Raw genomic sequence first — 13,446 nt, forward strand, 5'->3', positions numbered from 1 at the left:
TGACTATGACTTATGAACATTGTCGCAATAGACTTGACTCGTCAGTCGATGTAATGTGAACTATCAATAATAATTACGATGTTTAGTTATTTTGGTTGTTTTACGTGTGCATTGTTTGGAATGAAATGGTGTGGATTTGTGGAAAGAGTGCATTAATATCAGAATTAATACTCGATAAGTCCAATCAGTCTGGTTCATTCAGTGGGTTTAGCAGTATAGTTTACTCCGTATTAGAATTTGCTGATTTGTTACTGTAAGTGTAATTGTATAGGCGGTAGAGATAACCATGTCTAACACTGAGGCAGTACAAGATCCTCCCCAGAGGGGAAGTGAAGAGTCAGAAGGAGTAAATGAAACTGGGACTAACCAGGGTCAGGTCTTGAGTGATAACAATACTGATAATGATAGTGTTAGGACCAGAAATAGGCCGGGCAGTACAAGTAGAACAAATGTGCCACTCCCAAGACCTCTTTCGGTAAAAGGGGATATGAAGAAAAACTGGGGTATTTTCACCCAGATGTGGGACAGTTATGAGGTCATAACTGGGTTAGAACACGAAAGTAATAAAATTCGTGTGGCACATTTCATAACGGCACTAGGAACTGATGCATTGGAGATTCAACAAGGCCTCCCTTTCAGAAATGAGGAGGAAAGAAAGAGTTATAAATGCATAAGAAAACTCTGGTCTGAATATTGTGTCGGGCAAACAAACATTACTTTTGAAAGATATCAGTTCAATAAGTGTGTTCAGAATACTGATGAGTCAGTTGAGAATTATTATGTGAGGTTAAGGTCTCTTGCAAGTACTTGTGAGTTTGGTACTCTAACTGATGACCTCATCAGAGATCGAATCGTTCTAGGGATTAGAGACGATAATACAAGAAAACGTCTTTTGCAAGAGCCAAATCTTACTCTGTCTAGTTGTTTGGATATCTGCAGAGCTATGGAGTCGTCCAAAGCTCAGAGTAAAGCCATGCAGGAACCAGTATCTGCCTATGCAGTGTCCCATAAACCAAAGGTTTGGAAGCATAGTGGGGGTAAGGGCAAGAAGCTAGCTCCTAAATTGATTAATTGTGGTTTCTGTGGTAAGCAGCATGAAAAAGACAAATCAAAATGCCCAGCTTATGGCCAAAAGTGTAAGCTGTGCAAAAGAGAAAATCATTTCGCTGTGAAATGTAGACAGAATAAGAACAAGGCTCACAGAGTAGAGACAATTGAAGAGGATGAAGATTCTGAACAAGAGTGTGTATATGTTTCTCTGATAGGCACAGATGAAGCATTTCAGGTATCTGCTGACAGTAAGAGTCCAAATTATCAGAAAAAGATCATTGCAAAGTTTAGAATCAATGACGAAGACGAGATTGGTATGCAGGTTGATTGTGGAGCGACATGTAATGTTATCCATCTAGAAGATGTTCCATCTGGGACAGAGTTAACTAGTACAAATCAGGTTCTGATTGTGTATGGTCAAGGAACAGACCCAGTTGCAGGGAAATGCAAGTTGCATCTTAGGAATGTAAAGAATAACAAGAGGTACTTAGTTCCATTTGTTGTTGTGAAGGGCGAAGTCACAAGACCACTGTTGGGAGCTAGTACAGGCCAGCAGATGAAGTTGATCAAAGTACAGTATGAAAACATTGAAGTTGTTCATGCAGTAGCTAATGATGATATTCTGATCCCATACAAGGATGTATTTACAGGGTTGGGTAACATGCCAGGAGTAGTTCATTTGACCTTAGAGGCTGAGGCAAAGCCAGTAGTGATGCCCCCTAGAAGGGTCCCTCTTTCAATTAAAGAAGATTTGAAAGAAGAGTTGTGTAGGCTTGAAAAGCTGCAGGTGATTGAGAAGGTAGAAGATCCTAGTGATTGGGTATCTAGTCTTGTAGTAGCTAGGAAACCAAGTGGTAAATTGAGAGTATGCATCGATCCGCAACATCTTAATAGGTCGTTGAAGCGTGAGCATTACCCATTGTCAACGATTGATGATGTCCTACCACAGTTAGCGAATGTGAAAGTTTTCAGCAAGGCCGACTTGAAGGAAGGTTTTCTACAGTGTAAGTTGGACGCAGAATCATCCAAGCTTACAACATTTCAGACACCTTGGGGTAGATATAGGTTTCTTCGCTTACCCTTTGGTCTATCACCTTCGCCTGAGCTCTTCCAGAAGCGCCTAGATCAGTGCCTTGAAGGCCTACCAGGAGTATTCGTCATAGCAGATGACATTCTCATAACTGGACAGGGTGAGACACATGCAGAGGCCTGCATAGACCATGATCGTAACATGACTAGTTTCCTTCGCCGATGTCGCGAGCGAGACATCAAGCTGAATTCTAGCAAGCTTGAGTACAAATGTAAGGAGGTGCAGTTCATTGGTCACCGACTGACCAAGGAAGGTGTTCGGCCCGATCCTAGCAAAGTCGCAGCTCTCGTTGACATGCCACAGCCAGTAGATATACCTGGAATCCAGCGATTTGTGGGAATGGTTCAATACTTAGCAAAGTTCTTGCCATCATTGTCGGGGCTCAGCGAACCGTTACGTAGGTTGACCCACAAGGACACTCCCTGGAACTGGGGAGAAGAACAGTCTAGAGCGTTCATCGCGATCAAAGGACTTGTTACAGAAGCACCGGTTCTCCGATACTTTGATCAGCAGTTGCCGGTAGAGGGTCAAGGTGATGCCTCACAAAAGGGCCTGGGTTTCGTGTTGACTCAGAATGACCAACCGGTGACATACTCAAGTAGAGCGTTGACTGAGGCCGAAACTAGATATTCTCAGATCGAGAAGGAACTTCTTGCGCAAGTTTTCGGACTTGAAAGAAACCATCAGTACGTGTACGGTAGAAAGGTGATCCTTTGGACAGACCACAAACCGCTAGTGACAATAACGCGTAAACCGTTGGCTTCTACACCAAAGAGACTGCAAAGATTACTATTGCGAATGCAACAGTACAATGTAGAGATCTTCTACAAGCCGGGTAGAGAGATGTACCTAGCAGACACCCTGTCGCGAGCATACTTACCGAACTCCGAGCAATCGCCGACAGAGAAAGAAGTTGAAAGCATTCACATGCTTGAGGACATAGCGGTGTCGCAGAAGACGTTAGCGCTCATCAGGATTGAAACGCAACAGGATGAAAGCCTACAAGCGGTAAAGGGACTGATCCTTGAGGGGTGGCCCGAAGACAAGTCTCGTCTGCCACCTGGGACTTCTCCATACTTTGACATCCGTGATGAACTAACGTATGATGAGGGTATAATCTTCCGCGGACAGCGTTGTGTAATTCCTGTCAAAGTGAGACCTCGTGTGAAACAGCGACTTCATAGCGCACACACAGGAATACAGGCCACACTCGCAAGGGCCAGAGAATGTGTATTTTGGCCAGGGATGACAAGCGATCTTACAGACTATCTCTCACACTGTGAAGTCTGTGCAACCTTTGCTCCGAAGCAAAGAAGTGAACCTCTGATCAATCATGACTTGCCGAAACGTCCGTGGCAGAAACTCGGTATAGACTTATTCGAGTTGAAAAACAAGAACTATGTTTGTGTTGTGGACTATTTCTCAGACTACTTCGAAGTTCTTCCTCTGCCACACAAGAAAGATACCAGAGCAGTCGTCAGGCGACTAAAGAGCATTTTCGCATGTCACGGTATCCCAGAAACCATTATGTCGGACAATGGTCCCCCATTTAACTCTCAAGATTTCGCGACCTTCATGCAGGAGTATGAGATTGAGCACATCACGAGTTCCCCATATTATCCCAAGAGCAATGGGAAAGCGGAGAGTGCCGTCAAGATTGCGAAGGGTCTCTTACGTAAGACAACTGAAGCTCAAGAAGATTTTCAGCTAGCTCTTCTAAATTGGCGTAACACACCCACAGCAGGACTTGATAGCTCGCCAGCTCAACGCCTGTATGGTCGTCGCACTCGCACTCTTGTACCAACCGCGTCCAAGCTTCTGATTCCACGCACACAAAATAGAGTTGTCGCAAAGAAAGCGGAAAAGCAGAAGAAGCAAAAGCAGTACTACGATAAGAGCACGAAAGAGCTACCACCATTGAAACGCGGAGATATTGTTCGTGTTCAGCCGCAGTCTAACGCACAGAGTAAGCGATGGCACAAAGCGAGAGTAGAGAAACAAGTTGATTCCAGATCATATCTAGTCAGGTCAGAGAATGGCAATATAGTTCGACGAAACAGGAAGCACTTGCGCACATGTAGTAGCACATTCAGTGACCAGTCAGATATATTCTCCACGCCTACTAGCGTAACTCGCGAACAACCAGAGCCATCAACATCCGAAGCGAAGCGTAGCGACACAAATTCACCAGATCACGTAGCGAAGTCTCCTCGTCGCGAAGCAAATAATGATATTCGCGAACCCCAGCTCGCTGAAGAGACTCAAGAACCACCAAGACCAGCTCGCCGTAGTACCAGAGCTCGCCATCCACCAGCTCACATGAAAGATTTTGTTGTTTATCATTAAATAAACATTATTAATAAGTTATTAGACAGGAAGAAGGATCCATTATATCCCAACACTGATAATGATCATAATCTTGCTAATCGTTTTTGTGATTATTTTGTAGATAAGATAAAAAGTATTCGAGAAGAGTTAACTGATTTAAGTTCTTACAGAAATACTGACACCCTTTTAGAAATTGTTCCTGTCCCTTCTACTGGCATGTCAGAATTCACTCTCGCCACATGTACTGAAATTAGAAAAATCATCATGAATTCCCCTGTGTCTTCTTGTGATTTAGATCCGATACCAACTTGTCTAATTAAAGAATTTGTCAATGACTTTGTTCCTTATATCACTCAGATAGTTAATAAATCTCTAAAGTGTGGATTCTTTCCCCATTGTTTACAACATGCCCTCATAAAACCCCTTCTGAAAAAACCCTCTCTTAACAGACAAGATTTGAAAAACTACAGACCAATTGCTAATCTAAAATACTTAGGCAAGCTAATAGAAAGAGTTGTTTCCGGTAGACTACAGTCTCACTTAAAGAATACGAGTTTGCAAAATCCTTTCCAGTCAGCATACAGGGAGATGCATAGCGTGGAAAGTGCATTGTTACGGGTAAACAATGATGTATTAATTGGTATGGATAATGGAAATGTCTCTGGTTTAGTACTGCTTGATCTCAGCAGTGCTTTTGATACCGTTGATCATTGCATTTTGCTAAAGAGATTAAAGGAAATAGGTCTCAATGGTATAGTATTAAAGTGGTTTATGTCATATCTTTCTAGTAGATCACAAGAAGTTTGTATCCGTAATGCTACCTCTGCTTCAGTTAGTTTAGATTTTTCAGTTCCCCAAGGATCTGTTCTCGGTCCGCAATTGTTCAATGTTTATACTCTGCCCATACAGCATATTGTTCAAAAACACAGTATCAATTATCATATGTATGCAGATGACTTACAGCTTTATTTTATTTGCAAACCTGTCCAGATAGAAATAGATGAAAATGTGAAGAAAATTGAAAACTGTATAGCTGATGTAAGGAACTGGATGATTGAGAGTCGCTTAAAACTAAATGATGCAAAAACAGAATTCATTTTGCTTGGCAACAGTAGACAGCTCAGTAAAATTAAGGTTTCTCATGTTCAAGTTGGTTCTGCCCCTGTATCTCCTGTACATCAAGCTAGGAATCTTGGTGTAATATTTGATTCTGCCATGTCACTCGAAACCCATATTTCAAATTGTGTTAAACTGGCCAATTGTAATCTACGTAATATCCGTGCAATTAGGCAATATCTCTCACCTCAATCCACCCAACAGTTAGTACATGCTTTTGTTACTTCGCACCTTGATAATTGCAATTCATTACTCTTTCGACTACCTGCCAACCAAATTAGCCGATTGCAAAAAGTTCAGAATGCTGCTGCTCGCCTTGTAACTAACACCAGAATATCATCACATATCACTCCTATCTTGAAATCTCTGCACTGGCTCCCTGTTCAACAGCGTGTGATATATAAAATTCTACTCTTAACCTATCGTGCACTAAATGATCTAGCTCCAGAATATATTTCATCCCTTCTATCACCCCACTCTGCAGGTCGTTCTGGTTTACGTTCATCACATAATATTAGACTTAAAGAAATACGTACCAAAAGAAATTGGGGGGATAGAGCATTTGCATCAGCAGCTCCTTCTTTGTGGAATAAGTTACCTTTCTCTATTCAGACGGCCAACACTCTCTCTACTTTCAAAACTGGGCTTAAAACTCACCTGATGCTCAATGCATATTGTTAAATTTCAATGTTCTTTTTATACAATGCATGCAAAACAAACAATCGCACTGTGCCACATTGTATGTACCTTGGCACCATGAAGTTGTATGATCTAATGCAAGTTAACATTTAATATTTCTTTAATCTTAAGTATGTTAAATATTAATTTAAATTATTTGTATGCGCCTTGAGCATCTCTAGAGATGGATATGTTGCGCTTTATAAATATTGTTATTATTATGTGTAACTACTTTATATAGATGTAGACAGACAACTATATATTTGTTTCATTAAGAGAAAGTTAATTGTTTATACAGGAAAGTCACCTGTTAATTAACAAGAAAGAAAGTTAGTATGTTGTTTATATTGAGTGGTTGATGTTGTTTAGACAAATCAAAACAAAAGTATTTGATTTTGGATCTATTTGAAATTTGATGAAGATGATACATAATCTAAGCCAGTGTTCCAAAGGACTAATCGAGAGAAAACAGAATTTAAGCTCATATGTATTGTCTCAAAAGAACAACAAAACCACTCAAGTGTAATTATGCATCCATGCTGAAGTTGATTTATTATGATACTATTTCTATAAACACAGATATTTCCAGAGGATTTATAATTAGATTTATGTGTACTGACATGGGTATTCATACATGCATTTCAGGCCGACAAACTAATATACAGGTATTAACTTCTTAAAGAAGGAAGGATGTTATATATGGTTTAGAGTGGCAGTGCGCCCTCTTGTGTTATGTACTGACTTGACAACCAGAATGAAGATTACTAGAATAAAGCACTAACCAGTTGAAGTTGTAAACTTTAAACAGACTTTATTGCCTATTATGTAGAGTCAAACAAAAGCATAAAACAAAGCCTTAAACCTTAAGCCTGTTATTAGATACATTGAAGTGAAACTCTCAAGGATCTGTTTTCATCTATTTTATGTACATAATGTAGATATTTCTGAATACTTTTTTTCAGGTGTTGTTGCCAAGTCATCACCATTTTCCAGAGAACTAAACTTCTGACGAATGAGAAGGACATCTCACACCATGGATGGATTCTGCCTTCTCTATCTGCTCCTGATCCTCTTGATGAGATCTGGTGATGTTGAAACCAATCCAGGTCCTGACACTGCAGAAAGGTATGCATATACTGGCTTACTTTGATTCATCGGGTCGTCGCGTCTGATTGGGTCATTGTGTTACACAAAATTTTGTGAAACAAAAGATCATGAAAAGATGCATACTCAGGATACAGTCTTTCGTAGATTTGCCTTCAGGTTTTCACAAAGTGTCGTGTAAATTATGCCAGACTATTTGTAGATGAGAGGGTTTTTTTTCACAGACATTCTAGTCTCCGAAATTTTGTGAATAAACAGGCATTTTTTCACAAAGGTCGGCTAACTCCACCACCCAACCCGACGCGATGACCGGATGATTAAAAGTAAGCTGATTACATAGACTTTGCTTGATACAGATAATGATGATGATAATGATAATTATAATAATTATCATTATCATCATCATCCATTCTAGTATCAGTTATAATGTAAACATTATTATTATTATTATTATTATTATTAAAAGTTGTAATAATCCTTCTCTCCTTATATTAATATTATTACTATCACCATCATTATTGTATTTACTGCCAGACTCTGCATTTTTTGAGAATGATTGCCCTAGCCAGATCAATACCGCCCTCCCCTGCAACTTGAGGCAATTTGTTTCAAATGTTAATATCACCGGCAATGCCTTCTGACATCCCCAGGCTGTTATATTGTACTCTCGAGCACATAATACAAATTGTTAAGTGTCACGTGATAGCTTCTCAGCCAATAGGATGCTCTCTAACTAATATCCTATTGTTCCCAATTGATTTATTATTCATTTTACAGTATTGTCAGTGAAAAGGAGTTCCTGAAGCTGGCCAAGGCTATCGCTCCATCTTACTACCAGGCTGTAGGGATATCTCTAGAGATCCCCTTAGCTGAGCTACATGCAATCCTGATTCAGCAGTTGAATAACTATACCAATGCATTCTTGCAAGTATTCATGAAATGGAATGTCAAGCAGCAACCTCTACACTCAAACAGACGACAGCTTTTGGCAGACGCACTCCGAGAGAATGACTTGGGTGGCTTATCGCACAGATTACTCAATGAACCTGTAATTCCAAACAGCACAGGTAAACAGATACCGGTACTACCGGTAATTCTAGCTACACCTGCGGGGTGTTTCACAAAGATCCTAAGTTGAACTTATCTATCAGTTGGACTTAACAATTATGGAAAGCCGTTAGCATCAATGAAAATAGTTTGTAAAAGTTCTTTTAAAAGGCATAAAATGTCTATTCAAATCAATCATATTTTCTATTATCAAGGAGATTTCATGTTCTTGATGTGGAATTTATGAAAAGTCTAAAATATTTGCATTTTTGCTTTTGAAAACATTTTATTTTAAGGCTACAAATGGCTAACTTAGAGTTAAGTTGGACTTAGGATCTTTGTGAAACACCCCGCAGAAGACATATAAGTTTTTACCATAGAGATTATCTCAGTGAGTGCTCTGTATTCTATACATTTGCCACAATATACAGATGTGTCAAATTTTATCAAGCCCCATGCATGTTTTTATAATTCCCTAATTTAACTTTGTTAATCCTAGATATTTTCTGGACACCAATATAGTTCAAGTACTTTTAGTGATAGCAGAAATCAATGTATGCCAGCTTTCTTTATGTGCACATGTTCTACAAACAAATTATAAATTTTTTGCACCATCCCATTATGATAACTAATTATACATCCACCCACTGAAGGTGGTGCCGGATAAAATATGTTCTGGGGTTGTCTGTCCATCCGTCCTACTTTTTGCTATTGCGATATCTCAAGAACCACTTGAGGTATGAACTTCAAACTTGGTGTTATCATGCATCACCAAAGTGAGATGGAGTGATTAAATTTTGGGATAAGTTTCAAAGGCCAAGGGCCATGAGGATCAAATTGAATTAATTTTTATTGAAATGACTCAAGAACGGTTTGAGCCATGAATTTCAAATTTGGTGTTGGTATGCATCACCATACTGAGACAAACTGTTTATATTTTGGGTTAAGAAGGTCAAAAGTCGGCAAAATTACTTTAAAGCTATTTTAGCTGGAAAATTTATTTTAAAAAAAACTACATGTGGTATGCGTCACCATAGGGAGACAAGTGATCCGATGTTGGATTGTCAGGTCAAAGGTCATAGGTTGTAAAGATCAATCAACATGTATATATACCGGTAGGCTTTTTATTTTCATTTTAATATTCAAAGATTGATTCAAGCCCTGATCTTTTAACTGAATTTACGCAGAGGCATACTGGAGATGCAATCATATTTGTTTGTTTTTTGTTCTCAAAATAAGATGTGTGATTGCGGAAATGTCCTAGCAAAAATAATTCCAGTGATATTCATCTACATGTATACTCAAATTAGTCAGATTCTAAATGCCCTTAAAATTGAATGAAGTCATATTAATTCAGACAAACATGTAGGACTTTGTGTCTTTGACTACATGCAAATAGTTATATGTCATACTATTAGCCTCAGGTCTTTACAATCCTTTCCGATGTATCAAAATATTTTATAAATGCAATGCTTCCTGGGAGAAATTTCAATTATTCAAACATATTTGTGGCTTATACACCCAGTAAATAAGATCGATTGATCGATCTGTATAGAAAAACAAGTCAGAACAAATCTTGGAACCAGCGGGACTTGAACCTGCCATCTACTGCTTGCCGGGCAGCGACTCTACCACCAGGCCATCACTGGTCCATGGCACAGTCACGATGAACTAGAAACAAATACCCAAGCTCTCCTGATTCATTCTGACTCATTAATATTCATTTTTCTATACAGATCGATCAATCGATCTTATTTACTGGGTGTATAAGCCACAAATATGTTTGAATAAAAGTATCAAAATATGTTTACGTGTAATCATATGAATATTGATTTTTTTTTATTCTTAGGAGGGCCATCAAGATTGCTCGAATCACAGACCAAACCTCCTTCAGCTGAATCTCAGACCAAACCACTTTCTCCTAAACTGGTTGAGCTGTGTGCAAATGATTTCAAGTTCAAGTATAGGTCAACTCTCTGTAAGATCAGAGCTGATCCTCTCAATCCTGCTTCCACTGTGCAGTTTGACGACATGTTTACTAATCTCGTCTTACTAGAAGAACATGGGACAGACAAGCAAATGCTAGATTACAATGATATCCTTGATCTCAAAGTCAATGGAAAGTTCCCCAAGCGGATCATGGTTCAGGGAGAGGCAGGGGCTGGAAAAACAACATTTTGTGCTAAGATTGCCTGGGACTGGGTTGAAGGGAAGCATTTCAGTCACTTTGTATGGGTCTTGATAGTTCCTCTACGTGAATTTAAGCAACACACTATTGGCGAGATTGCAAAGTCTTATTTGGCCAAAAACAATCCAGCAACGGTTTCTCAGATTACTGAGTATATCCGGTCGAATCCTGACAAGGTATTCATCGCATTTGATGGGCTAGACGAAGTCAGTGGCAAAATCATGAAGACAAAATCTTGCGAATCACAGCCTACTGATCAAATGCAACTTCAGCCATCACAGCCAAGTGTCACCTCTTCAGAGGCATGTGGAAGCTCATCTGAGACTGGTGGTATTGGACTTGGAGATATTCTTTGTTCTGATCAACTTGCCTCTTGCCCAGTCTTGGTGACCACTCGCCCATGGAGAGCAGTAGAGATTAGATCAGATAGTGATCTAATGAAGCTGTACACATTCATTTATGTTGAGGGTTTTAACAGAGAGAATTTGTCAGTGTACATTCACAAATACTTTCCAAAGAATGATGATAGAGCAAATCAGCTTATCCAGTTCACCAGTGAGAATGATGTCATATCTGAAAACATGGCCCACTATCCTATATATGTAGCCATGTTGTGTCTTATGTGGAAAGAACTTGACAAGCAAAAACTAAAGGAAATGAAATCACTGAAATCTTTTTCTCAGATATTCAAAGAGATGATTGCCTTTCTAAAAGAACATTATGCTCAGAAAATGGTGAAGAAAGTAGGCAGCCCCTCTTTACTTTCCTTTTTGAAAACAATTGATAAGCTCCTTGGACCAATTGCTAAGCAGGCCCTCAATGGTCTGCTAGAAAATACCTTAATTTTCGGTGAAGATGATTTCCAAATATGCCCAGAATCCAAGGACACTGCCTGTCGGGTTGGGATTTTGTCTCAGGAGGACAGAATTACCACTAGCATGGACATACACGAGAGGACTTCTCATGTGCAATTGCCAGTCTTCTTCCCTCACAAACTGTTTCAGGAGTACATGGCTGGAGTTCATCTTGCTTCCCTGTATAAATCAGATCGTAATGAATTTCACAGACTCATTGAGCAAGTAGTGCTGCCAAGGAAGGAGGAGTTTAGGTATCTCCTGTACTTCACTGTGTCACAAAACAAAAGTATTGCAACCCATGTTCTGAACTCTATGCTTCAGGGACTAGACATAGATGTAGATAGAGAGTTACATGTTGGTACAGCCTTTGGGAATCAACATTTCACAGGTTTAGAGTTATCTTTCATTGTTGATGTAGCCTTTGAGAGTCAGGACCCAGATGCAGCAGCCTTGGTGAAGGACAGGGTTTCATCAAAGGAAATTACACTGAATGTATCCAGAGACATGACAGCACACACTGTAGCTGGTTGTGCTTTCATTAGACCACATTTGGTAAGTTTAATCACAGTTTGAAAAACAAAAAAAGTCATCCATTTTTGTACAAGTCCTTACTTTTATATCTATTGCAGTTTTCTTACAGTACAACAGTCTAATTATGGAAGGGTACATCTCGAGTAGCACATGTACTATTCTCTGGTCCCTTATACCCAGGGGCGTCACAAAGGGGGGGTGTGGGGGTGCGACACCCCTCCACCTGTCAGGATATTGTCGGTAAAATTGCGCTGCCATTGGGAAAAAAGAGAAAAGGGGGAGGGAAAAAAAAAAAAAGAAAAGGAAAGGAAAGAAAGAAAGGAAAAGAAAGGAAAGAAAGGAAAAGAAAGGAAAGAAAGGAAAGAAAGGAAAGAAAATAGAAGAAAGAAGGTGAAAAAAGAAAAAGAGGGAGGAGAGGAAAGAAAGGGAAAGTAAGAAAAGGGGAGAAAAAAAGAGAAAAAAAGAGTAAAAGGGAAACAAAAGACACAGGGGTGAAAGAGAGGAGAGAGAGGAGAGGTAAGAGCCTGAGAGAGGAGGGGTGGGAGTAAAAGAAAGAAGGGGGTTGTTGGGTGGAGTCGTCTCGTCGAGGGAGCAAGAAAGACACGGGTAAATATGTTGCTATGTCGGGTTATCTGTGTCGGTATTCTTGTGTCTCGTGTGATCCTCGTGTACTATATCAATGCAGAAGTTTGAAGTCGGTGAGATGTATATTGTCGGTCGGCCGACAAGTTTTTTTTATCCGCTGTGACGACACAAGAGTGACTACAACTACAATACTTGTATTTTCTCAAAGTTTCACTTTCCTATGATATCAGCTAAAGAAATCAGAGGTTTATCATTTTCGGGGAAACTAAATTCAAACAAGGTATAAGAGTCAACAACGGTACGACGAATCGTCTTCCTTTCTCTATATTGTGATGAAATGCCCCCCAAAAATCCGCTTCGCACGGACGGGGAAAACTGAATTCAAACAATTAGGGCTTATTAAGAGTCAAAAACGGTACAACGAATCATCTTCTTTCTCTAATAGTTTAATGAAACGTCAAAATTTCCGAGATCGTGCGGGAGGGGGAAGCTTTATTCAGACAAGGATTAAGAGTCGAGCACGGTTCAACGAATCGTCTACTTTCTCTAATAATTTAATGAAACGCCAAACCCTCCGCGCTTCGCGCGGAAGGGGGACAACTGAATTCAGATAAGGATTAAAAGTCGTAAACAGTACACCAAATAGGGCTTATTAAGAGTCGAAAACGGTACAACGAATCGTCTTCTTTCTCTAATAATTTAATGAAACATCAAAGCTTCGCGCGAGAGGGGGAAACTGAATTCAGATGAATAGGGAGTAATAAGAGTCGAAAACGGTATGACGAAACGTCTTCCTTTCTCTATATTGTGATGAAACGCCAAAAATTCCGCGCTCACTGCATGACATGCAGTGATAAACATGCAGTGATCTA

At 39.7% G+C, this 13,446-nt stretch overlaps 2 protein-coding genes across 2 annotated transcripts; both read left to right on the forward strand.

The window, feature by feature from the left end:
* The first annotated feature begins 286 nt into the window (after positions 1-286).
* LOC115924164 (uncharacterized protein K02A2.6-like) lies at positions 287-4,486 on the forward strand. The gene is made up of 2 exons (XM_030986016.1): positions 287-336; positions 940-4,486. Exons 1-2 carry the CDS (start codon positions 287-289, stop codon positions 4,484-4,486), a joined length of 3,597 nt encoding a protein of 1,198 aa, XP_030841876.1.
* Positions 4,487-8,099: 3,613 nt separating this feature from the next.
* On the forward strand, positions 8,100-12,154 carry LOC115924120 (NACHT, LRR and PYD domains-containing protein 12-like). Its single transcript, XM_030985919.1, has 2 exons — positions 8,100-8,433; positions 10,263-12,154. Exons 1-2 carry the CDS (start codon positions 8,301-8,303, stop codon positions 12,029-12,031), a joined length of 1,902 nt encoding a protein of 633 aa, XP_030841779.1. The 5' UTR covers positions 8,100-8,300; the 3' UTR covers positions 12,032-12,154.
* The last annotated feature ends 1,292 nt before the right edge of the window (positions 12,155-13,446 follow it).

This window comes from Strongylocentrotus purpuratus, unplaced genomic scaffold, assembly GCF_000002235.5.
Source record: "Strongylocentrotus purpuratus isolate Spur 01 unplaced genomic scaffold, Spur_5.0 spur5_scaffold_15, whole genome shotgun sequence".
In the NCBI taxonomy this organism is placed as follows: Eukaryota; Metazoa; Echinodermata; class Echinoidea; order Camarodonta; family Strongylocentrotidae; genus Strongylocentrotus; species Strongylocentrotus purpuratus.

Coding starts and splice junctions, on each gene's coding strand:
- LOC115924120 (XM_030985919.1), top strand. CDS start 8,301: ATGAAATGGAATGTCAAGCAGCAACCTCTACACTCAAACAGACGACAG. Junction 8,434..10,262: donor TGTAATTCCAAACAGCACAG/GTAAACAGATAC, acceptor TTTTATTCTTAG/GAGGGCCATCAAGATTGCTC.
- LOC115924164 (XM_030986016.1), top strand. CDS start 287: ATGTCTAACACTGAGGCAGTACAAGATCCTCCCCAGAGGGGAAGTGAA. Junction 337..939: donor CCCCAGAGGGGAAGTGAAGA/GTCAGAAGGAGT, acceptor GGATATCTGCAG/AGCTATGGAGTCGTCCAAAG.